The 24,072-nt window shown below is 38.5% G+C and overlaps 1 protein-coding gene across 1 annotated transcript in view; it reads left to right on the top strand.

Annotated features, from left to right (window-relative positions):
* Positions 1–1,475: 1,475 nt before the first annotated feature.
* ABCB5 (ATP binding cassette subfamily B member 5) overlaps positions 1,476–24,072 on the top strand; it is a 34,255-nt gene continuing 11,658 nt past the window's right edge. Inside the window, exons 1-20 of the mRNA XM_066566181.1 lie at positions 1,476–1,540; positions 2,247–2,337; positions 3,356–3,443; positions 3,581–3,629; positions 4,464–4,608; positions 5,044–5,110; positions 5,328–5,519; positions 6,675–6,846; positions 7,805–7,929; positions 10,262–10,436; positions 10,730–10,843; positions 11,712–11,822; positions 14,178–14,303; positions 15,543–15,746; positions 16,945–17,115; positions 19,517–19,678; positions 20,148–20,381; positions 22,377–22,523; positions 23,053–23,157; positions 23,993–24,070. Of these exons, the coding sequence (XP_066422278.1) occupies positions 2,289–2,337; positions 3,356–3,443; positions 3,581–3,629; positions 4,464–4,608; positions 5,044–5,110; positions 5,328–5,519; positions 6,675–6,846; positions 7,805–7,929; positions 10,262–10,436; positions 10,730–10,843; positions 11,712–11,822; positions 14,178–14,303; positions 15,543–15,746; positions 16,945–17,115; positions 19,517–19,678; positions 20,148–20,381; positions 22,377–22,523; positions 23,053–23,157; positions 23,993–24,070 (2,514 nt within the window). The 5' untranslated portion in view covers positions 1,476–1,540; positions 2,247–2,288. The remainder of the gene's footprint in view (positions 1,541–2,246; positions 2,338–3,355; positions 3,444–3,580; positions 3,630–4,463; positions 4,609–5,043; positions 5,111–5,327; positions 5,520–6,674; positions 6,847–7,804; positions 7,930–10,261; positions 10,437–10,729; positions 10,844–11,711; positions 11,823–14,177; positions 14,304–15,542; positions 15,747–16,944; positions 17,116–19,516; positions 19,679–20,147; positions 20,382–22,376; positions 22,524–23,052; positions 23,158–23,992; positions 24,071–24,072) is intronic.

The raw sequence follows: 24,072 nt of genomic DNA on the forward strand, positions 1-24,072 counted from the left end.
TTAAATTGGGCCAAGCCTTGATCTTGTTGCTTGAGAAAAATTTCAGCTGAGTAACTAGTTTAAATATCTGGGAGTCTTCTCTGGGATACCGGCATTTGGTGGATGGAAGAACAAGTAGGAGTTTATATACCATAATCCCTAGAGGCCTTACTGAAAGCAAATTATATCGATTATAATATGTACCAGTGGGGAAGCTGAAAAACTGTTATTTTTTAAGCTTGTGCAGAAAACCTGATTTCTTTACCTGATTTCTTCAGAAGGGAGAAAAAAAAAGACATCAACAAAGCCAACCACCACCCTCTCAACTAGCTCAAACCAAGTCTTATTTCTGAAAAAAAAAAACCAAAAAAACACACAAATTGTTGGGAACAGGTGAGAACCAAATAAGCAAAACACATTGCTTAGTTTCTCTAAAAACAATTTTGAATTTAGCTGGTTTCAGTTGTCATGTCATTTAGAAGTGGAACAGAAAAGCCTTTATTTAATAACAATTCTTAGTTGAAATTCACCAGCATATCTTCAGTCTTATTTGAAATTCTCCAAGTGCAGTGATGCAATTTCACAAATTTGACAAGACCTTGCAGATAACTTTCCCAAATCTGAATGTTTCCCTGGACAAGCAGCTCTCCAAATACCCCTTCATCTCTGCTTAGCAACTGAGTATTCTAGATTTAAATTCATCTAGTTTTAGTAATGGTGAGACTCTGTGTCCAGTTCCTGGTTTCTCAGCATAAGAGAGACATGGAGCTTCTGGAGCAGGTCCAGTGTAAGGCAATGAGGATGATGAGAGTTCTGGGGCACCTCACTTATGAGGAAAGGCTGAAGGAGCTGGTCCTGTTTAGCTTGAGAGGGATCTCATGACTGCCTGTGAGTATCTGGTGCCAAGAGGACAGAGCATCTCTTCTCAGTGATGCCAGGCAATAGGGTAAAGGGCAACAAGCAGAAAGTTGAACACAGAAAGTTCCACCTCAACATGTGGAAGAACTTCTGCATTGTGCAGGTGATCAAGCACTCCAACAGGTTTCCCAGAGAGGCTGTGGAGTCCTCCTTCACTGGCAATATTCAAAATATGTCTGTACCTATTAATCCTACCTTATGTCCTCTAGATGACCACTAGAGCAGGGAGGTTGGGCCAGACGACATCCAGTGGTCCCCTTCTAAGTTTAACTATTCTGTAAGAGTCAGGACAGAAGCAGTGCTGCGGCAAGGGGCTGATGGGCTCTCCCTGCGCGCTCTGCAGGTTCGCACACCCTCGGGCGGCTTCTGAAAGGCGACAGAGGGCAGGAGCCGGCCGGCATCCCTCTGCAGGCCCCTCATCCTGGGCGGCTCTGCCCGGCTGCGGCACTGACCTTCATCTATGTGCACGGCGAGCCGAGAGCAGCTCTGCCCGGCCGCGGCGCCGACCTCCATCCGCAACCCGAGCCGCGGGCGGGCGGGCGGGCGGTGCCGCCGCTATAAAGCCCGGGACGGGCGCTGCGGACCCGCCCTGCGGGGACCGCGCCGTCGGGGCCGCAGCCACCTACGCGGGCGGGCTGTGAAGGTGAGCTGAAATAACGAGAGGGGAAAAGCACAGTCAGAAAGCGAACAGGTGTTTGTTGTCGGTTTGGGGTTTTGGCTTTTTTTTCTTTTTTTTTCCCACTTTATCTGAGATTGATTAAGCATTTTCTTATCAATGTTGTTTTAGGCTTCATCAGATTCATGTGCAGCTTCTTGCTAGGGATTTTGTTGTTGTTGTTGTTCTTTTTTTTGTTTTCTTTTTAACCGGTATATTTGATAGATTAGGAAGGGAAGCCTGGGGGAAACTAAGAGCATCAGTTCTTTACTGCCTCTAAATGCATCCTAGCATAACATGGCATAACAAGTACGTGTCTTATCATTGTACTTGTGACCATGTTATGGCTGTTCGTTTAGTTCTAAATAAACATAAGGTAATGAGGGAAATCATCTATTCTGAAATAGATTGTTTACAGTAATTTTTAAGTTGGTAATTTCAGGATTTATCATAAAAGACTACTAAAACAGGCTACTGACCTAAGTTGCTTAGTAATACTGTGCACTGTTCTTAATATCTCACTACTAGTACTTATTTTTTCATGCTGTTACCTTTTTTTTCTTATTCTAGTCTTTCTATTTAGGTAGAATCATGTTTAGACCAAAACGTGATGAGTAATGGAAAAATCCACAGATATGAAGTCTTTAAATATTTACTAAATCAAAGTGTTTTGTTGGGGGGGGGCTTATTGCAGGTTCTAATGTGACTCTCTCATAAGCACACAATAAAAAGAACAATGAAGGACTATTCTGCAAATTCCACAGAAGAAAACCTCTCCGATCCTGGTAAGAAGGAACACCACATGAGGGTTTGAAGAATATGCTCCACAGATTTGAATCTAAAGAATGTTGTAAAGCTCTCCTGATTGCCATAGTGATTTTGTAGGTGATGAGTTCCCTATGAATGAGTGAATTGAAGCCACACCTATAAAATATTTTTTGTTTGAATCATTCCATCAAGTTCAACAAAATCGATTTGCATTTGTAAAACTATTCAGGAGAGTCCTAGCCTGGGCATGAAAATTCTCCTGAGGTAAGCTGGAAGAACGTTATTGCTTTCAAATTGTTGTCTCAAACAGCCATTATAGGCCAACTAACCATAAAACAATAGGTAAAAATTCTATTCATTGTGAGTCAACAGTGAAAGCTAAGATAAACGTAAATTGGGAGTGGCTGGTATGGGGAGACCTTGTCTCTTTTTGTTTTACAGGTGGCTCCCCACTGTGGTTACTCATCTGTTTCTTTACATATGTTTTTATGTCTTATTTGATGCATTTAGAACTATAAGCTTCCTGGGTAGGATTATGCTTTCATCTAACTTTCTGGAGCTCCCAGCCAGCACAAAGGAAGTGGGACATGTAACAACTACTGCAATCGAATAGTGAAGATGTTTATTAGAGTCAAGGACATGATTCTTTAGTTAACTGCCACCTATTCTGTGTTACCTACAGCAATTATAACCTTCACTATAAGCAATTTTGTGAGGACTTCTAATTTGCATTGAGTTGTGCAGGTATTTGAAGGAAGAATTAACTTTCTTTTTCTTTTAGTCTTTGATAATCTGTCTAGATAAATACATTGCAATTATAAAAATGTTGTTTCCATCTCAGAAATGGACATGGAAGCTTTTTCTAGGAATAAAGATGAACTGAAGAGAAAGAACCTGGTGAATTTTTCTTGAAACTTCCTCCCAAGAGCATGAGAAAAAACTAGTATTTAAATGCAAAAGAATCAGCAGTGAAAGACACAAGAAGGTAGTATGATAGATAGATTAGTATGCTAAGAAAGCCTTTTTATTTCACAGAATCTGGATACAAGGGGTGTGATGATCCTTCTTTCCAGCATGAAGAACATGTAGAACAAATTGACCGGTCAAAGCCCAAGAAGGAAATGTAGGTATTTTTTTAGCTTAAAGTTACCTGGGGTGTATGTCCACATGTCAGAAGTGCAGGGGAAGGAGGAAAAGAGCTTAATATAGGTTTGCTAAAAAATTCCCTCATCTTAATTAGTCTTTTGTACTTTACTCTAGGAAGGAAGATGAGAAGCCAGAGAAACGAATGGTTGGCATTCTTGAGTTGGTTAGTGTCCTGTCTAATGATCTGCTTTATACTTTCTTTTCTTTATTTGACATTGTGAGTTTTTTATGAATGACAATTCATAGGCAACCAAAAATTGGAGAAGAAGCTTGAGGACTACTGATTCTACACCTGCTCTCTGAAAACCAGTGATAATGGTTTTGTAGCAGTTTTCTGTAAGACAGCTATTCCCAAACAAAATAGCTCTTGCATGTGGACTTGATTACTCTGAAACAAGAAAAGTTTTATTCTTCTGTGTTTGATTTCATATATGTTTACACTTTATGAGATGGTCAGGGCAGTCAGGAATAAAATGCTCTGATTTCAGATTAACCACATCCTGGGATATCTATAGCAGTTTAAATTCACACCCTTCCTTAAACAAAACAAAGCTTCAGGGGTAGGCAAGTCTTAAGGTACAATCTATCTCTGCTAAAAACATTTTCTACTGGTAGGTATAAGCCAGGTGCTGGTCAATAACTCACTTTTGTTTACATAGTAGAGGCATTATCTTAGTAAATATGTAACTCAATGGAACACAAAATACAATATATTCTACAAAGGTCATCATCACTTGCAAGCATGTAGTTTTTTCCCAGACAAAGAATCTGTGTCCTGCCAGTGTTCTCTTAGCAGCCTGGGTACTAATTTAAAGATGTGTTGCACTACTACAAAATCCTTATGTACTGAGTTTACTTTCAACTGGAGTGCTGCTCCTTAGAATATGTGGATGGAGCATGTTCTGCAAGTCTGCTGTACTGTAGCAAATGCATGAACTGTCAGGTGTAATGTCACTTTTCTCTCTCTTTTTTTTTTTTCTTTCTAATGCTTACATAGTTTCGTTATGCTGATGGGGTGGATGTCCTGTTGATGATAGTTGGTTTGGTTGCAGCGGCTGCAAATGGTACTGGAATGCCACTTATGATCATTATCTTTGGAGAGATGACAAACAGCTTTGTGCTAAGTGGCGTGCAATCCAATGGTAAAAAGTTTAAATTAAATTTCTCTACATATTGGCTGTGCTTTGCTACTGAGTCTAAGATTCTTCTTTCCCCCCAGACTATACACTGACTCTACATATCTAAGGAAGCATATTATGAGCAACACTCATCCTGCTGGAAATAACCCAGGCATTTCAATCCATCTTTAATGACTACACCAGGACAAAACCAAAGCATTGAATGTGCACTTTATGAATGTACTTTGACTTTGTTAAGATAGAAGGGAGTACAAGTTATCACTAATTGCTTAAAAATAAATGTGTATTTGCCAAATAATTTTGTATTTAAGTTTGTATTGCAAGACTCCACTCCAAAATATAAAACATACCCAAACTTGATGACCCCATATTGTCATGAATCAGTTCCTCTATATAGCACTTCCACAAATATTCCTGCTTTTTATTTCCTTTTCACAGATACTTCAGAAAACAATTCCAGCTGCCCATCAGATCCAGGTGTGGATATAGAAGGTGAAATGACAAAGTAAGAGTCTGTAGTTATCCTGTATATAATGTATTAGAGGGTTTTCTTTTACTGTGTTATCTGTTTGAGAAGAAGGCATGTTTGCCTTCCCAATAATGCACCACAAGCTCCAGTATTTACTTTGGTGTGATTAATGAAGACTAGTTGCTGCTCTGTGTGTCTAACTTCTCTCATGAGCTACCGTGGGATCACATGGGCTTTTATTCCCTTATCCCAGGTTTGCTTACTACTACGTGGGAATTGGCTTTGCTGTGTTGATCCTGAGCATCGTCCAAGTGTGGACATTTTTGGTTACTGCTACAAGGCAAACTGCAAGGATCCGGCAGAAGTTCTTCTTTGCAGTGCTCCATCAAGAGATGGCTTGGTTTGATACTACCCAGATAGGAGCACTGAACACCAGACTGACAGAGTGAGGGCTCTGTTTTGGTTTTTGCACACGTACACACACCCTCAAGTATGGCACTTAAAAGTAAACTGACGTTTATCTCAGGAGAATATCCTATAGAGAGTTTAAAAAAACAAAAACAAAACAAAAAAAAATCTACCAAACCTAAAGTGTGACATATTACAACTCAAAGTGAGACATTCATTATCCTTTTCAGCTTCATTTGTGTGTTTGTGGTATGTGCAGTGGAACGGGTTTTTCATTAAATGCCTGACACTGGCTTTCTGAAGTCCATGAAGTACATGTTCAGCCACTGCTAAACAAACAGTTCTGCTGTCTCCACCTAGTTTATACACACCAAAAGCTGACACTTAATTGAATGGAAATGAGCCTGGACTTCAGTATCAGTACTTGTACAAGTACGGCTTGTACTTGTATCTCAGGCAGTATTCAACCTAGCCAGTTAAAGTCCTTGGAGTTGTTCCATAAACTTAAATAGATTTAGGGGTGAGGACTGTAATGCCCTTGTGCTATGGGATTATATGTGTAAACGCTACTTTTTTTTTTTTTAATACTTTTTTTTTCTGGATTTTATAGTAGCTTCGCACACAGATCTGTCCTGAAATGTGTGTGAGAAGCTTAAATGAAACCACTCTCAACTCTAACATCTGTGTGTTCTGGGAAGAGAAAATAAGGAAGGAAATTTGTAAGAAAAATTGAGGTTATTCCAAATAATGGTATGATGGAGTGGAGGTAGCTCTTCATCTGAGTCAGTAGCCAAAATTGCAAACATAAAATGCGTCAGAGAGCTGAGCAGAAGAAATCATTTAGAGATGGTCAAGTTGGATGAAGAGGCTGCTTGACTGTTTACTTATATTGCTCCATTTGGATGCCAGATGAGGAAACTAGGTCATTGGTGACCTAGTGATATGGCATAGATACAGTAGAGAATGTTGAGAATACAGAAAATTAATCTTTAAAAACAGGAGGTTTCTGCTGTGTTTTGGCTACAGAAGAGCCTAATGGTACAGTTCAGTAGCTGTGGTCAGAAAATTTCTTTTTCCAGTTAGGAAATGGCAAAGTTCCTGATATGAGGCCACACAGCAAGAAAAGGGGGAGGGAGTCAAAATGAGAGTCACTCTATATTAACAATTTTTTTTTTATTATTGTTATTTAAAGTGACATCAACACCATCCGTGAAGGCATCGGAGACAAGATCAGTATATTTCTGCAGTTTTTTTCCACGTTTGTGTCAGGGCTTATTATAGGATTCATCTACGGGTGGAAGCTGACTCTGGTGGTTATGTCAGTCAGCCCACTTCTTGCTGCATCAGCAGCAGTTTGGTCAACTGTAAGTGTATGGGGATTTTTGAACAAAGAAACCAGAAAAACCTTAAAATTCTTATGCACAGAAAAGGGGCAGAGAATGGGAGAAATCTAATGTGTTTTTTAAGTTGGGAGGTTGGCCCCTCTCTTACTTTGATTTCTACTCTTCCTCCAGCCTTTCTCTGGGTTCCCAAGCACACTCCTGTAAGTTGTGTTCCTTCTGTCTGCATATCCTGTCCTCATGCCATGTTGCATGAGGGTAATCTCCATCAGAGCATCTTTCTGGCACAGCAATTTCCTCATGGCAAGCACTGGGGAAGTCCTCACTTTTCCCGCCTAGTGCAAATACCTTTCAGCCTCTTTCCATCTGCACATGCATGTACCACATCTCTTGCAAATAATTTACCAAGTTTCATGCTATGTACAGAATAAATCTATACAGCTATGCAGATACATACAGCTGCTGAAAACTGAAGTGATATAAATCTGTGAAATGGCTGGAGAGGTTTCCCTTTCAGATAGGAAAACTTTCCCCTTAGGCACTATTGGCCACATTAATGTGTATGGCTTATACTCCTGAATGGCTATTTATATGATTTTATGGGGTTTTCCTACCTGAAGCATTACAAATAAGCTAAGAAAAAGAATGTTAGAGGCTATAATGTGATTTTCTTCTTACTTCAATATCAGCTGGTGTTCTAGAAAGAGCACTCCCTGCTTCACTCTTCCCAGTGTAGTTTGTAGGCTTGGGAGGAAAGTAGATCGGTCAGGAAGCTCACCTGATGTTTGTGTAGCCTTTGATTGTAATGAGGAGACAATGATAAATTGAACTCTATTTGAGGGAAATTCAGGATATGGGGAGGAGCTGACCCCCACATTGCTGAGTCTGGTCTTGTGCACCTTGTGGGATTGTTGTTATTCACCAAGACAGTGTGTATATTCTTTCAGTAGGCTGCAATAACAGCTGTTTTCCAACTTTTCAGCTCCTGGCATCCCTTACTGCTAAAGAGCTCTCTGCTTATGCCAAAGCAGGAGCTGTGGCAGAAGAAATTTTGACAGCAATCAGGACTGTTGTGGCTTTCAATGGACAGCAAAAGGCATTAGAGAAGTAAGTTTTAAAATTAATAACTATATTTAAAATATGGCAAGGACATTTAGTTGTGGATTTGTTTTGTGGGGATTTTTTTTTTGGAGGGGCAGAGGGATGAGATTCTCCTTTGTGTCATTTTGTCTTTCTATAAGTGATCAAATAATCTGAAAACGAAGGTGTGCAAATAGACCTAGTCAGTGAATACAGAGTACTTGGTGTTGTCACTGCAGCAGAGATGAAAATTTCTCCTTTGATTGAGATCTGGAGTTGAACTGCATGTGAAAGTGGTGGGAAGGTTACCTTTACCCATGAGTCAGACGCAGCAAAGCATGCAATAAGTTGCTTATCTTCTAGAGCATTTGTGCTACTGCTCTGGTCTTTGATTCCTGAGCTTATTTTTAAACTACACTGGATAACAGCCTTGGGTAAAAATACATTACTGCCTTTTACAATGATTTGCAGCTTTAATGATTTGCAAACGACATGTGTAGCTGCCCAGTGTTGGCTGTAGTCATACATACAAGGTGAAATGATTGTTGCTGGCCACAGACTTTTTGACATGCATATCAGATGCATATCAACAAGCATAAGCAATAAATTTTTTATATAAACACCAGGCAGCACTGATTCCATGCAGCTGGGAAAGGCAAAGCAGATGACTTGATCCATATGCTCCATGAAACTCTTCTATCTTTTTTAACTCATGTTTGCCTTCGTCTTGTGCAGAATTTTTAAGGTGGTGTCAACCCTAGCTTAGGCTCCTATGGCCTGCTCCTGTATTTGCTTCCAGGGACTGAGCTCTGACTATCTTATAGCCCTGTCTTCTTCTTACTGGAATTTGTTTTTAACATGCAAAAGTATTTGGACTGTTCCTGTTTGCACAGTAAAGGCAAAAAAAGCCCTAGGATGACCCAGATAAGTTGCCCCCTGCCCTTCTCCCCATATTCTGCAATTACCAGTGTCTGAAAATTAAATGACAGGACCTGTCAATATTAATTCAAAATACTTTCTAAAGACAAAATAACTGATACCTGAGTCAAGTAAGGCCTTTCCTTTTTATGATTGACCAGTCAGCCTCTTCTACAGTTCTACTTCCATTTATACTAAAAAGCCCAAACAAACATAGTGGCTCCCCTAGGAATATCTTCTACTAGGGACAAGCTCCTACCAGGGAGTGCATTTTTCAGATAGTGGATTGTGACTCCTACACAGCTCTTGAATGCTGACCTCAGAGTTAGGAAAAGCATCCTTTCACTGCACAGTGCTTCCACTGACAGCAAAAGTTTACTCTTGCAAGGGATCTTCAGTCACCTTCAGTTTCTGGCAGTGGCTTGGCTTTTCCTCAGTATTTGAGTGATCACCTGTATTTATCACACTACTTAAATGAAGTACCCATTTCCCTGGAAGAACTATGATGCTGCTGACTCAAACTTAGGGCCTGGTTTTAAGAGCACAATCAAGTCAAAATATTTCAATATGTTTGACTAAAAAATACAGCACTGGTGGCATCTTAGAAATTTACATGAACAAAATGAATGCAGTTTTTTTTTAAGATTGCTTCCCAGCTGAATGAATGGCATGTTTTCCTATAATGGGGTTGTACTTTATTGAAAATACGTACCAGGAAAAGAGTGCAAGCTACTGACCATGTTGATTATGGGTAGAAAGTTACAGTATTCCTAGGCTGCAGTTTGCATAAAGAGCTTGAGTAAATGAAAGCTATTTGTTGAAAACTATGGAATTAATTTGAACCATCCTTGGAAAAAATAATTCTCTAGTTGAACTTGTTAGTCTCTACACTGATCTTGTGTCCACTGGTTATATATGTTAATCAGTAAACTGACCTAAGGGAAAAATACTTGACATCCCAAAATGGCCAGTAAGAGAACAAGTTCCCATTTGGAGGGAGCTCTCATTTTTCTCCTTCTCTATTGCCTGGGGTTTTTGGAGGATTTTCTTTTTGTTTTGCTTGTTTTAAATGTGGACAACTAACTTTTATCTTTCTGATGAACCCTGCTGCTAAAACCTTTTAAAGGTTTCCTTTCAGGATTAATGGAAACAATGAGTTCAAGAGTGCTATTGCATTTTCCATCATGTCAATATTTTTGGCATATGTCAGAGCAAATTTATTCAAATTAATTATCTCCCTAATAGTCCTCTATAAAAAAAAACACCACACCAAAAAAAACCAAACCAAAACAAAACAAAAAAACCCCACCCTGTATTCTCTTTGAGATTTTAATTGTTTTTCTTACATAAATCCTGTTAATTAAAAACAGGGCACTGGAAAGTATTCACCAGAATGGCATGTGGTACCTGTCAAATTAATGGGTTTTTTACTCACTTTCAGATATGATGCTAACTTAGAGATGGCTAAACGTGTTGGAATGAAAAAATCCATTACCACTAACACATGCCTAGGTCTTTCACAATTTTTTATCTTTGGATCCTATGCCCTTGCATTTTGGTACGGGACCAAGCTCACTGCTGAGGATCCACATTATGACATTGGCCGTGTGTTAATTGTAAGTACAGCAATGCACCTTTGAAAAATGCTCTGTATCTTCAGGGAAAGTTATATAAGTGATGTCTTTGTTTTCTGCCACATGCTTGCTAAATTAGCTCTTAGAGGCTCACTTAGTATAAAACAACTGAATGGTATTCATCTTGCCTAACTTTCAATAAAACAAGTTTGATTGTCTTGGACTCTGTTTGTAAGGTGGGATGAATAACCTAGAGCTGGTGTTTAAGTCTTTCTAGTGCCCATGTAGGCATTAATGTAATCATTAATTGCAATGCTCCTCTCTGTCTCCCACAGGTGTTCTTCTCTGTGCTTGTCGGAGCTTTCTCCCTGGGCCAGGCAGCTCCTAACCTGGAGAGTGTGGCCAATGCACGTGGGGCTGCCTATGAAGTATATAAGATTATCAATAAGGTAAACATCTAACTGTATAGAATAAAAGCCTTTCAACCAACTTAGCTTCCACTTCTTCTCCTTTTTATTTTTTCCCTTGAGAAATGGAACAAAAGCACTCTAAAGCCCCAAATCATCAACTCTATAGATGTTTGCTACAGAAACTCATAATATTTTCATTGATCTAAAAAAACCCAGCCTCTTTGTTACAGTGAAAGCTGGAAAACCTGGCATGTGTGTCTGAGATATCTGGTTGAGGTTTTTCTCTAATATTAGACTTTCAGCACCAGAGGGAAAGTAGTATGGCACTATTCTAATTTTTAAAAATGCATGTATGCACAAATTCAGCTGAGATGGGGTTTACTGGGGAGGGGGAATTGGTGAAGAGGGGATTAGTATCACTATTGAAAGTTATAACAATAATAATCTGTAATGCTGATGTTGCTGTAAAAAAGGTTTTCCATATCATTATCTTGACTTTGCTGTGCTATGCAGCAATTGCATATCTGTGTTTATAAAATATTTTAAAGTAGGAATCAAAAGTTCATGGAGAAATGGCTACATCATTCTTTTTGATATGAGTATAAAACCCTCCTATACAGATTACTGAGGCCCATGTTTTGGTTGCAAGATTATGCATCTAAGTTCTGCAATTATAGATTTTCTGCTATGGATTTTGTTGCTTTTGAAATGCACTATATTTGTCAAGTAAAATTTACAATTTGATGTTCCCCCATATTCAGCATTCTGCAGGTAAAATGCAGCAGTTCTGCAACGATGTACTGCAGTGCAAACCAGCATCTGAGAAAGTAAAGACCAATGCATGTAGCAGAAATAACAGTTCCAAAAGTGAAATAACCACCAATATATTTTACAAACCTCTTTCCAGAAACGGCTCATAGATAGCAGTTCTAAGGAAGGCTACAAGCCAGACAAACTCGTAGGAGAAATTGAATTCAGAAACATCCATTTCAGTTACCCTTCCAGACCTGATGTTAAAGTAAGTGTTCTGTTTCTTATACTGAACTTATTCAACTTGTGTCCATGTTGTTTGGCTAATTTTGTTCTTGAATGCGAAATGCATTCCTCTTTTGGGGGATGTGGCATAATTTTCCCCCCAGTGATGCACAAAGACAAAGCTCTAGATCTACTGTCATTGTGTATCTCATTCTCTTCTGCAGGACAAATCTGATATGTGTTGCCCCTAGTCTGAATTTCTATGAAAAAGAGTTTTGATAAATCAAATAAGATTATTCAAAATCTTTCATTAAGGCTTCTAGACTTTAAGCAGTTAAACCAGAAAATTACTTTTTTCCAGTTTCTTGGCTCTTTGGAGTTACGACATCCTGTGTGAAAAATTATCAGAGAAAGACTTTCAATACATTGATAGTGTATTTTTGTGAACATATCATCCTAAATGCACATTTGGCAGTCAAACATTGTTTTGGGAATATGTTAAAACTGCTGTTCAAGAAACTGTTGTGCCTGCTCTTTGCTAGTTCAGTTTCCATTAGTGACCTGTGTCCATCATGTCATGGTGATTACTTTTGTGGTGACACTCTTGGTTTGACCTCTCTGCTTACAGTATTTGCTTACAATCTTTTAAACACCTTGATGAAAGTGAAAGAGAAAGAACAGCAGCAAATTCCTTTCTTCCTTGGTGAAGAACAAGGTGGAAATAGAGATTTCAAATGTCAACAATTAAAAACTTGACATGCTAATTTAGTGGTGAACATGGGAATGTTTATACCTCTCTGGCTATTTTTTCAGGTGGCTGTTCCCAACTCAGTCATCTGAGGTCTGTCCCATTGTGCATCAAATCTGTTTCCAGGACACTGGGATATCTGGAGGGCAGATTCAGAGCGGGGCCTTCTCCTTAACTGGATTTTGTACAATGCATCTTCTATCCCTCTTGGCTCAGAAATCACAAGGCACAGAGCAGAGTCCTCATCCTTCTTCCTAAAAATCCTATTCAGGCTGCTGAGCTATGTTGTGGGTCAACACACCAAATGGGAGGGAAATAATAAGAAATATTTCTCATCCTTCCCAAATCTGAGTTAACAGCTCTCCCTACTAAGAACATCAATGTTATTTAGTAGAGCCAAAGGAATCAGCAAAGCTGTGTAGAAGTTACCCATAATCTCTCAAGCAGTTGATGCAACACATAATCTTCCCTGTCCCCCTGTCCAGGTTAAACCAAATCAAAGAGATCTAAAGAGTACAGTTTCTATTAGTTTAATCTTGGCAATACCTTGCCTGATGAAAGAGAGTTAGAACTAGCCTAGTGTGTGGTAGTAATTAGTTGCATCTGGAAATGTTGTGGTATCTAGAATAAAGTTCATTCTTGATAATGCAGGCACCAGGATATCAGCTAGCTTCCTGGAGATGTAAAACTGGGTGGATGTAATACAGGGAGAGGAGAGGAATATTGCAACTATTTTAATCTCTCATTGCAAAAACATGTGTAGGCAAACTTATAAATCAGCCTGGTATAAACAAGAAGAGTTCCCATAGCAGCCAAATATTTTGGCAACTACACAGCATTACTTGTAATGACATGGGCATCTTTTGAGGTAAAATATTCTCTAAATGTGAAAATAGCAAAAATTATATCATTAACTGCAGCTACTCTCCACACTGCTGAGGTTGTTAAAAATAAGGAATGGGACTTATTAAGGGCTTCCCAGCAATTACTTTGTCAAAACAGCCATTTATATTTTAAAAATAGAAGAAAGCAGGCTTGGTTTTCAGTGATACCTTTTAGCACCTGAAAATAATTTTCTGTGAGATTCATAATTATTATGCTCTGGAAAATGGAGGACAGCAGGATAATTTAAAACCCCAAGCCTGCTACTAGATCACACAAATTGGAGAAAATTAGCTATGAAGTTCAGAGTAATATGGCTGTGTCTATATTAGTTTGACTGTGCTGGGGAATTTTCCCAGGCAATGGAATGCAATAGTCTATGCAAGGGAACTCTTGAAATGTTTCTTGGCATGAACTTGGCCTGTTCCAATTATCAATCTTAAAAAATTCCCAGGCTTGTTTTGGTAGCCAGAAGGATCTAGGGGCCGTTCCCAAAAGGCAGGTTGCAAGCAGCCATCCTCTTTCAAAGGCTAATACATTTCGCAAGCATAGGTGAAGACTTTTTCCTATCAGTGCTCCAGGATATTCCCAGGTACATTATATTATTGTTGTCAATTATACAATTATATTATTAATGTTACCATACCTTTAAACTATGGCCCTTACTACTGCCTTGATAGAAACAGCTACACTTACCTTGACAGACTGTTCTCTGTTCAAACTTGTTAAACTAAGATATATACCTATTTTTTTTTTATTTATTTGCAGATCCTCAAAGGTCTAAACTTGAAAGTTCAAACTGGGAAGACCATTGCTTTAGTTGGTGCCAGTGGCTGTGGAAAAAGCACTACTGTTCAGTTGCTGCAGAGATTCTATGATCCTGACCAGGGAGAAGTGAGTGTCTGCAAAGGAATTGTAAAAACTCAGAACTATTAGGACATGCATTAATTTCCCATATTGACTGAACCTTGTTTTCTAATTTGACTGAATTACACCATATATCTGTATAGTTCATATTTCCACAATTTACATTTCAAATGAACTATCTTCTCTTGTTAACTTGAGTTCATTATTCTCCTCCTTCTTACAGTACTACATCACAAATAGCAAATGCCACAAGTTTTGGAATAGACTTGCAAAATCTGAATTTAAAGTAATTATCAACTGTTCATTTTTAAAATTCCCTAAACATTTTTAGGCAAAGCATAATCCAACAGAGTCCTGCTGTATTTTGCTTCCTTTTCATTGAATGTAAGCTAAAACCTGGAGAGAGTTTTCCTGTTTTAAATGGTTGATTTCTTGGCCTGTTTTTCACTATCTGCTAACCCACAGAAGTTTCCATCATTAAGCATTGTATGTGTTTTACCACTAAACACTAAATCCAGTTGTTAAATGGTAAATATGTCCCACATGAAATTTCCAAAGGAAAAAAATGAGGTAAATGAAATAATGTATTTTTAAGAAAATTTGATATTTGAAGGATGCTACTTAATAGTTACCACTGCTAGTTGAAAATAGGTAAACATTTCAAATATTAAAAATTGAACTATCAGTATTTAAGGTATCAAGGCATCTGTTTTCAATACAGCTCTTTCTTAAACTTAATTTTCCTGTGGCTGTTCATTCCTGCCCCCATGCCTCATTTTGCTGTGTCAATGCCAACGTTCATAGGACCACACTGCAAATTACCTAGGTTAAAAATAACTTTCCCTTTCCTTTTAGTCAATTTGAACTCTCTTTGATCTGGTGTTATGCACAGCCACAGAGATGATTGTGTAGCCGCAACTATGAGGACATCAAACTGGCATAGGGGCACGAGAATCATGTAAAAAGTGTGCAAGGAAGCTGTGAAATTCTTAAGCCAACTCAGACATGATGGTTATTGGGGGATAACATACAGGGGGGAAAAAGCCCCTGATGTCTTCTCTGTTTATGCCACTCATCATAATTTTCCATCTTGTGCAACAAATGGAAAAACTGCAATTGTAGCTTCTCCCCCAACATAGCTCTCTATTAAAGACTTTTTTTTTTCTTGACCTTGTGGCTGATACTTCATTCAAGTAAGAGTAATTAATTGCTTTATTATGAACAGAGTGCATTTCCTTGATTTCTTTGACATTCTTTTCCTCTCAGATTACCTTAGATGGTCGGGATATTCGGACCCTTAATATAAAGTGGCTACGAGAAAATATTGGCATTGTGAGCCAAGAGCCTGTTTTGTTTGCAACCACAATAGCTGAGAACATTCGCTATGGCAGAGAAGACATTTCTGATGCTGAAATTGAGCAAGCAGCCAAGGAAGCCAATGCTTTTGACTTTATATCTAGACTGCCTGATGTAAGTTCCTGAACTCACTTTGAATGTAAGAACGAAAGGTCTGTTTAGGCTGGTGTCCTGTTTCTGAGAGGCAGAGCATGGGAATCAAAGTTATATTACAACTTCTCAAAATATACTTATTGCCTCAAGCAGCTTTCAGTTTATAGAGTTTTTCTACTAGAGATTGTGTATTTGGTTGCTCTCAAAGGACTTGTACTGGAGTCTGGGAAAAAATGTCAGTGCCTTAACTCAGGAGAAAGGAAGCTTCACAGCTGTATTGCCATCCCTACCCATCCCGTGAGGCATAGAAGAGTTGGTTTTTAAAAAGAAGAACCAGATATCCAGAGCCCTTTGTCAGGAGCGGTCTGTACATTCACAGGAAATAGCAGGGAGTGGGTGGAGGTAAATAAATATGACCTGAAGTAAATAATTATGCCCTTTTAGCAGCTACAAAGCTCTTCCTCTGCCTGAGATTCACAGCTTTGAGCCATCTCTTAGCAGTAGGTGCCTTACTCCTTTCAGGAGGAGACTGAGAAGCAAGGTCAAGAATTCTAAACACATCCTCCTAAATGGCTAATATGTCTTTGTCTTTGCTCCTGAAGTTAAAAAACATGGGAAAAGTGCCCACCTGGAATTTGATTTCAAATCCTTTTACTACTTTAGAGAGGTTGGCCCCATCTCCCAAGCATGTGCCATTTCAAACATATCAATCTGTTCCAAGGTTCCTTGTTCTGAGGAAGAGAGATTTGTTCATATTTACTCTTAAATAGCTATGTAATAAAAAAACTAGAGTGGACTTTGAGACTTATGACTTTGCAGTAAGTGATATGGTCAGTAGGAACTAAACCAAAGCTCCAAGGAGGAGGCACACTATTGGTGTGTCCCTATAATTCCAACCCTTTTGGAAAGGTAGGCAATCCTCAGAAAATATAGAGATCCCTTTTACAGGCTTGCTTTGAGAAACCCCAGGGTTTGGAGCACTGAGTGAGCAATAAAGATCTTTAAAGAACCATAAGTTCAAAGTTGGGCAGGCACAATATGTGGGGTAGGAGGGTTTGGCTAAGGGCTGGTTGGATGGACGTCCTTCCATGTTTGCTCTGCCTGTGCTCAAGTCAGCTGGAAGAAGCTACATTTTCCAGAAGATGAGTACTTAGGGTTGCACTGAGAAGTGAGGATTTGAGGTGTCTCACAACTTCTGTTCTGTTGTCCCCTTTATCAGAAATTTAACACCATGGTGGGTGAAAGAGGGGCTCAGCTGAGTGGAGGACAGAAGCAACGAATAGCTATTGCCCGTGCCCTAGCAAGAAATCCCAAGATTCTTCTTCTGGATGAAGCTACATCTGCATTAGATACTCAGAGTGAATCCATAGTGCAAGCAGCTCTGGATAAGGTAGGACTCGCTGAAGCTAGCAGCTGCCATGAAAAAGAGCAACAAGCACTTAAGGAAACTTAATGTACAATTTTCAGTGCAGGCTTCCATCAGAATCAAGAACATTGGAAAATAAAATTTGGATGGATGCTCAATTTCAGTGTTTTAACAAGGAGTTTGAACCATCAAAAATTTATTTGAAAATTGGGTGTGATTTTTAGGGGTTTTGGTTTTGCATTATTAATAATTATGAAGACACTTAGTCATGTGGAACTGTAACTTAGGTCTCCTGCACTCCCTTTCTCAAATCATAATTGTTCATTTGCTGATAAAACATTGATGGCATCTTATCAAGGCATGTTATGAGGACAGAATGGCCTTTTCCAGGTGGATTACTAGAAAAGTATATGTTATTGGTATCCCTAGTATTTGTTCTTTATTGGATAGTTGCTTCAAAATTTTAAGAAAACTCTTGAAATTTAGCTATTTTTATTTTTTTCCTGCTTTTAGCAGCCCCACAGCTCTAGGGTGGGTGCTGCTGCAGAGCAGAGCTGTCAGATCTTGTACCCATGTCTCTGACCAGCACACGATACCTTCCTCACAGCCCACCTTCTTCATCTGTTTCCATCAACATACAGTAGAACCCATAGGCTTTGATTGAAAAGGAACTTCATGGTTTGGCTTGAATATTTTTTCTTTTGTCTAATATTTATTTTAATATATTTTTTTAAATTAGGTGAAAAATCCCGCCTTTCATTTCAGTAGTTATGCAGAGAAAGACAAATTACCATTACGGCTCAAGGGAAACACAGAATTTGTCATCTTCACTTGCTAGTGAGTTTAAATCTGAGGTAGAGTGCAGCTCTTTGTTATAGTCTTGTAATTCTGGTGATTAATATTGAGGTAACATGTAGAATGCAAAAATAATATTAATATTATCTTTCTTCTGCATGCTTTGGTTTTGTTTTTTGTTTGTTTGGGTTTTTTTTAATTTTGTAACCAAGTACTTAGCTTTTCCAGAAGCTTAATGTTTCATTGAGTGCATAACAGAGGGAGGTCACTCAATTAATTGAACTCTTTCTCATCCTTCTTCATATTCTCAGAACACACCAAAATGAGCCCTGAATCATGACTTAGTCATGTTTTCACAGCATTTTCATGTCCATCAGTGTAGTCCCCTAATGAGATTTCCAAATTTCATTTCAACATCCCTGAGCGGAAAAAGTGGTGCTACTATTGTTCATTATTTTTACAGCTGAGGAGCAGAGATGCTAACCTCATGAACGCTCACAGTTTCAAGGCATTCATGTGCAGCTCCTTGTAGCCAGCTGTTTTTAGATAACTTTGCACCCTATAAAGCGTTTTGCTAGTTCTGATCACAGCTCCCAGCTGTTGTGGTGAGGCTTTGTGTGCTAGGCCAGAGGCATAAAAACCACACTGTGGCAAACTTCCTGGGAGTGACTTGCATCAGGTCCATGAGAATGGCGGGTGTAGGGGGAAGAATTCAAACCTCCATGGTAGCAGTCCTCTACTGCAGATGGCCTCATTATCTTCATGCCCCTGTGCCTGTATGATGTACAACTTCTGTAGTAAGAAACTTCCAGCAGGTTCCAGGTTCACAGAACATACTTGTTGCATGAGGTTCCTTTGGACCTCTCCTCCTGCCAAGCTGCCATCTGCTCCAGGCATTAGGGTGGAGGGAAGCCAGCCTCTCCAGCAGTCACAAGGTGTCCTGTGCTCATTTGCTGCATGGGAGCTGTGTGTGCCTTTGGTCTGTGTGAGGATGCTGGAGAGGGGTGGAACATGTAACCTGCTGACTGAGAATTCAGCAGCTATTCCTGCCAAATACCAGTAGGATTACTGTCAAATAAGTTTGTTTCGGAAGGGAGTGGCTCAAACCCATTTTTGATGTAAATTTGCTCCTCTGTGCTTTCCTGCTAAGTCTTGTCAGAAATTATGCTGATGTTGTACTTCCAAACATTTGCAGGGACAGAGAAAATATCTGCTCTTTACATATTTGTTATCCTAGTTTTTTTTTTCAGAAAGTTCTAACAATTCTTACAGCATTTCCCCATCATGCTTACGTGCACATGGAAACACTTTGTGAGTAACTTTAGCTCAAACAGTTCAAATATTATAAAAGTCAAATAATAAATGAATTTTAATTATGGTCTTTAATACTTGTTGCCTGTCTAAAAGACTAATGTGGCTTTCTCTATCTAAATTAGTCAAATGAAACTGTCCTTGAACTGCTAAACAAGGACACGAAGCCAGGAAAAAATAACGATCTTTGCTTTTAAAAGAAAGAAAAGTATTTTTAAAGTTTCAATTTACTATATATTACAGGTGACTAAAATAACTTTATTTCTGTGCTATTTTCTTGCACAACTTAACTGTAACTGGGTTTTGTGTGTTTGTGTAGGCTCGGGCTGGACGTACCACCATTGTGATTGCTCACAGACTGTCTACCATCAGGACTGCTGACACTATCGCTGGATTTGAGAAAGGTGTCGTGGTTGAGCAAGGGACACACAGTGAACTGATGCTGCAGAAAGGAGTCTACTATTCCCTTGTAATGCAGCAGGTAAAGGCAAATTTATTTACTTTCTTTCTCCATTTCACAACGTTGTCAAATGGTTGGTGGAGTTATTTTCTCTCTAGTTCCTGCATGTTATCCAGCTGGCAGCTGCTCAGTTATTCTAGTCTGGGCACCGACACAGGCTTGGAATTCTTGGAGGTTTTACCCATAAGTGTTTCATATTTATGTAATCCACTATGACAGAAACATAAGTGAGTTTAAGGCACAGACTACATCATTATGCATAACCATAGAGGTGTTAGGTTCCAGGTGGATTCCATAGATGGCTTTAAAGGAAAAGAGGGGGACAAAATCAGAATCAAATAGTCTACTGCTCTGCAATTGCAGACTGAAATATATGTGGCCTATAGACAACTACAGTTACACAATTGAAACAGCAGTATTCAGGAGAAAAAAAAAAGTGTTTCTTTCTAGTCAAAATGCCTTGTAAATGTATATCCTGAATTCTCACTAGGGTTGTACCAGTGATGTTCAAGATGATGGCACATCAGAAGATAGTGAAGGCTCAGGAGCTGAGGAATATGAGGAAAACATAAATCCTGTGGAAGAGTTGACTCTTCAAAATCATTTTGAAATCTCTGTGATACCAGAGAAAGGCAGCATACGAAGAAGATCCAGCCGATATAAGAGCAAGAGGAATTCATCTAAAAATCCCTTTGGAAAAAAGAAGAAACAAAAGGAGGTGGAGGTTGGTATTAGAACTTCAGTTTAGAATTTTAATTATAAGATGTAAGCCTAAACAAAAGCCACGTAACTTGGATTACATTTAGATAGTTGTCTTTTATGCAACCTCTACTCAGGCACTATTGCAGTCAGTACTCACCAGACTGAGCATAATTTGTCTCAACAAAGATCTTCATTTTAATGCTACTGAGTTAATGTGGAACTTGAAAAAAACTGCTATTGGTTTGTACATTTCTTTGTACAATTTAAGAGAATTATTTCAGTGGTACAGATTTTTTTTAAATTCTTTATTTTAATTCTATCTAATTGAAACTAGTTATGTGATTTTATTTGCAAGATTCTTTACTCCCTGGTACTTACTGTTGCAAATATTGCTGGATAATATAATCCCTGGAGTGTGCGTGCCCAAATTGAAGGCACTTTCGAGTATCATACTACATTTATGTCAAGCAAAAAAAACAAAAAACAATTGAACCCCTGACATTTTGAAGAGCATTTCCATTAAAAGAGATGTTAATCTTTCTGGTTTAGTATATGCTTCAGTTTTGCAGGGTTTTTACAGATAAAACAACTTGATTGACATAATCAATAAAAGTCATGTCAGAAGTTTGTAGGGTTATGTAGGGTTAAGAAAAAGTCATGTAGGGCTAAGAAAAATTATTTTATTTCAAAGTTGAATAAAACTTGCTCATAGCATCAAAAAGAGCAGATTTCTAGTGCATTCTGGAACACACTTTAGATGAGCAGCTCAACAGAAACTTGATTTTGTTTTCTAGTTTGTAGTACTTTTTTCATGAAACACATTGGAAGAGTGATTTGCTATATTAAGGTTGCTTGCATTTTTTTGTTTAGTTTTTGAGGGTTTTTGCCTGATTTCAAGACCTTTGAAGTGAAGAACTAAAATATAAATTGTGAAGTAAAACCATTAATTCTTCTAAGTCTGTGGAAGTTAGGATCTCATCTGTAATAAATATTTAATAATTATGAAATCCTTAGTATGATTTTATCTGTAGATTTTTCTCCTCTCTAAAATTCATCTTCCAGATAATGAATATTTCAAATAGCAAGAACTAGCTGGACCCATTCCCATTATCATATAAAATGTCATATAACTTCAAAAGATACTTTTTGGTTGTATATTAATACTGCTTAAGACCTTAGAGGAAGTAGTGGGTGTTCATGCTCAAGAACACAATATTCATCACATGCAGAAAAAATGAAGTCAAACATCTAGCAGTTGTAATAATTGCAGAAAAAAATCAGCCCACTTTTATAATTGAGATTTAGCTACCTTCATTCAGCATCTAAAAAGCAGGATAAAGTAACCAGGGAGCAAGAGCAAATTGCTTATAATCCTGACTAATATTTTGCCTCATTTCTGATGCTTTCATTATTTACTTTTCCAGAAATATCCCTTTGGAGGTGTAAGCACTTAAATAAAGTGGTAAAGCAAGACAGAGCATTTTTTGTGCCTTGAAAGCACAAATAGGCTAACTGACTCTCACAAATGCCTCGTTCCTGGCTTTGGTAATGATACATTGGATATAGTTTGCCAAAGAGTGAAAATGACCTCTCTACCCAATTGCTCTATTGCCAGCCCACTAGCATTTAGCTGAACTGGAGGGGTCTCTTCTGTCCTCTGAACTGTGAGATGTTCAGTTCTTTATAATGATTGAAATATTAATTGCCATTCATGGTGACCAGTCCTATCTGGCTTTCAGTGAACTGTCCTGGCCCCCTCCCCTAAATGACTTAGCCTTTTGTTAAGTTTTTTGCCTACACATTTTTACAGTGCAGTTCATGTTCTAGGACACGAAACAGCAAAGCAGCAAATCTCCAGCATGTTTGCTTGATCTGAGTGCACAGAGAGTGCTTTCAGCATTTTACCAAAACAGTTCACTGCTCAAGGCCTAATGAAGAATTAGGCCTTGAGACCCACTGTCTGAAGAATTTTATGTTCTCTGACTTTCCAAGGAAAACTTACAACTTTTTCCTGTAGGAAGAAAATCTCCCTGCTGTGCCATACTTAAAAATCTTGGCTCTGAACAAACCTGAGTGGTTCTATGTACTGCTGGGAGTGATTGCTGCTGCTGTCATAGGTGCAGTTCATCCTGCATTTGCTGTTATATTTGGAAAAATCATTGGGGTAAGTTTTTTTGGTTTTTGAGTTTTTTTGTTGGTTTTTTTTTTTGTTTTGTTTATTTCTTTGGAGTTTTTTGGGGGGGAGTTGTTTTTGTTTTGTTTTGTTTTTTTTATTTTGTTTGGGTGGGGTTTTTTTTGCAACTGGAAGTTGCAGTCCTGAGCTTTCTTCATGATCAATCACTCACTTCTTTCCATGTAAGTCTCTGAGTGGGATTAACTTCTATAAATACATCCATTGAAAAATGTTGAAGGGACTCTCTAGAAGCAGAGGATGATGGAACTGCACCTGACTAGTGGAGGAAAGGAGGAGCATTGATGGATCTGGGAGAACAAATTAATGCAATGTAGGTTAAACAGAAAGTTGGACTATTTGCTGGGTCCTCAAAAGAAAGTTTACTGCAGACTGATTTTAGAATCCAGGATACTTGCTAAAAGAAATTAAAATAGGCAGACAAGCTTCTTGAGGTGAAGGCTGGCTTATGTAAAGGATGCTTGTCTATGTACTCATTTTTGTGGGTTTTTTCTTTTCATAGGCTTTTCAAGAAAGAGATCCAGAAAAAAGGAGTAAAAACACTGTATTACTTTCTTTAATATTTCTTTTGCTGGGAGTGATTATCTTAGCAGCGTACATAATCCAAGTAAGTGTCACTACACTGAAATCTTAGAAGCTCTGACCTTTCCAGCAGGCTGCAGGTATAACTTGCATTAACACAATCTGAGAAGTAAAAAGCCAATCATAGTTTACAAAAATATGCACAAGTGCCAGGGTCTTCCTGAGATACATAGCTTTAATGTTTACCTAAAGACATGGGTCTGTATTTGCTCTTGGTTTAAATAATCCACTGAAGGAAATGTTAATTCAACATGATTGAAATCAAAGTTGAGGGTCTGGCCTTAAAAGTCAAAGTTAATACTGATATTTCTCACTGACTAGTCTATAGGCTCTTGCCAAAGTAAGTATAAAACAGAGTCACTCTTTCCATTGCAGACAGTGCTTTTCAAACCATAAAGTAAATTCCATAATTTCCTGCACTCTTAAAGCTTGCAGAAAGCACCGCATGCTCTCTGATGTCCACATCATAAAAATCCATCGGAATGACTGCTGTGAGTGAATGTTTCTGGTCACAGTCAGGATAGGGAAGCCAATCACTAGACAGGTTGATTTATATTGTAGTGTTGCTGTCTGTGTGTGCAAGATTGACCACAAAAGTTTAATCTCCCTTTGCTTGGGTGGTTGTGATTCAAGTGTGTAATATATAGATGCCTTCCTTGCTATGTTGCTTCCTTCCTGTGAGAAAATCAAGTTTCAGGTTCAGGAATGTGAATGATGCTTTTCCCAGGACATATATATTCACAGGGGGTTGTATGTGTGATGGCTTTTGTTGAGCTTCTTGGTGTGATTACTTTTGTTGAGCAGATTAATAAACAGTTACAGCATCAGATGAGAAAATGTGACTGGTTTACCTCCCCCAGGGATTCATGTTTGGGAAGTCTGGAGAAACCCTAACAATGAGACTGCGCTCTTTGTCCTTCAGAGCATTACTTCAGCAGGT

This window comes from Molothrus aeneus, chromosome 1 (genome assembly GCF_037042795.1).
Source record: "Molothrus aeneus isolate 106 chromosome 1, BPBGC_Maene_1.0, whole genome shotgun sequence".
Taxonomy (NCBI): Eukaryota; Metazoa; Chordata; class Aves; order Passeriformes; family Icteridae; genus Molothrus; species Molothrus aeneus.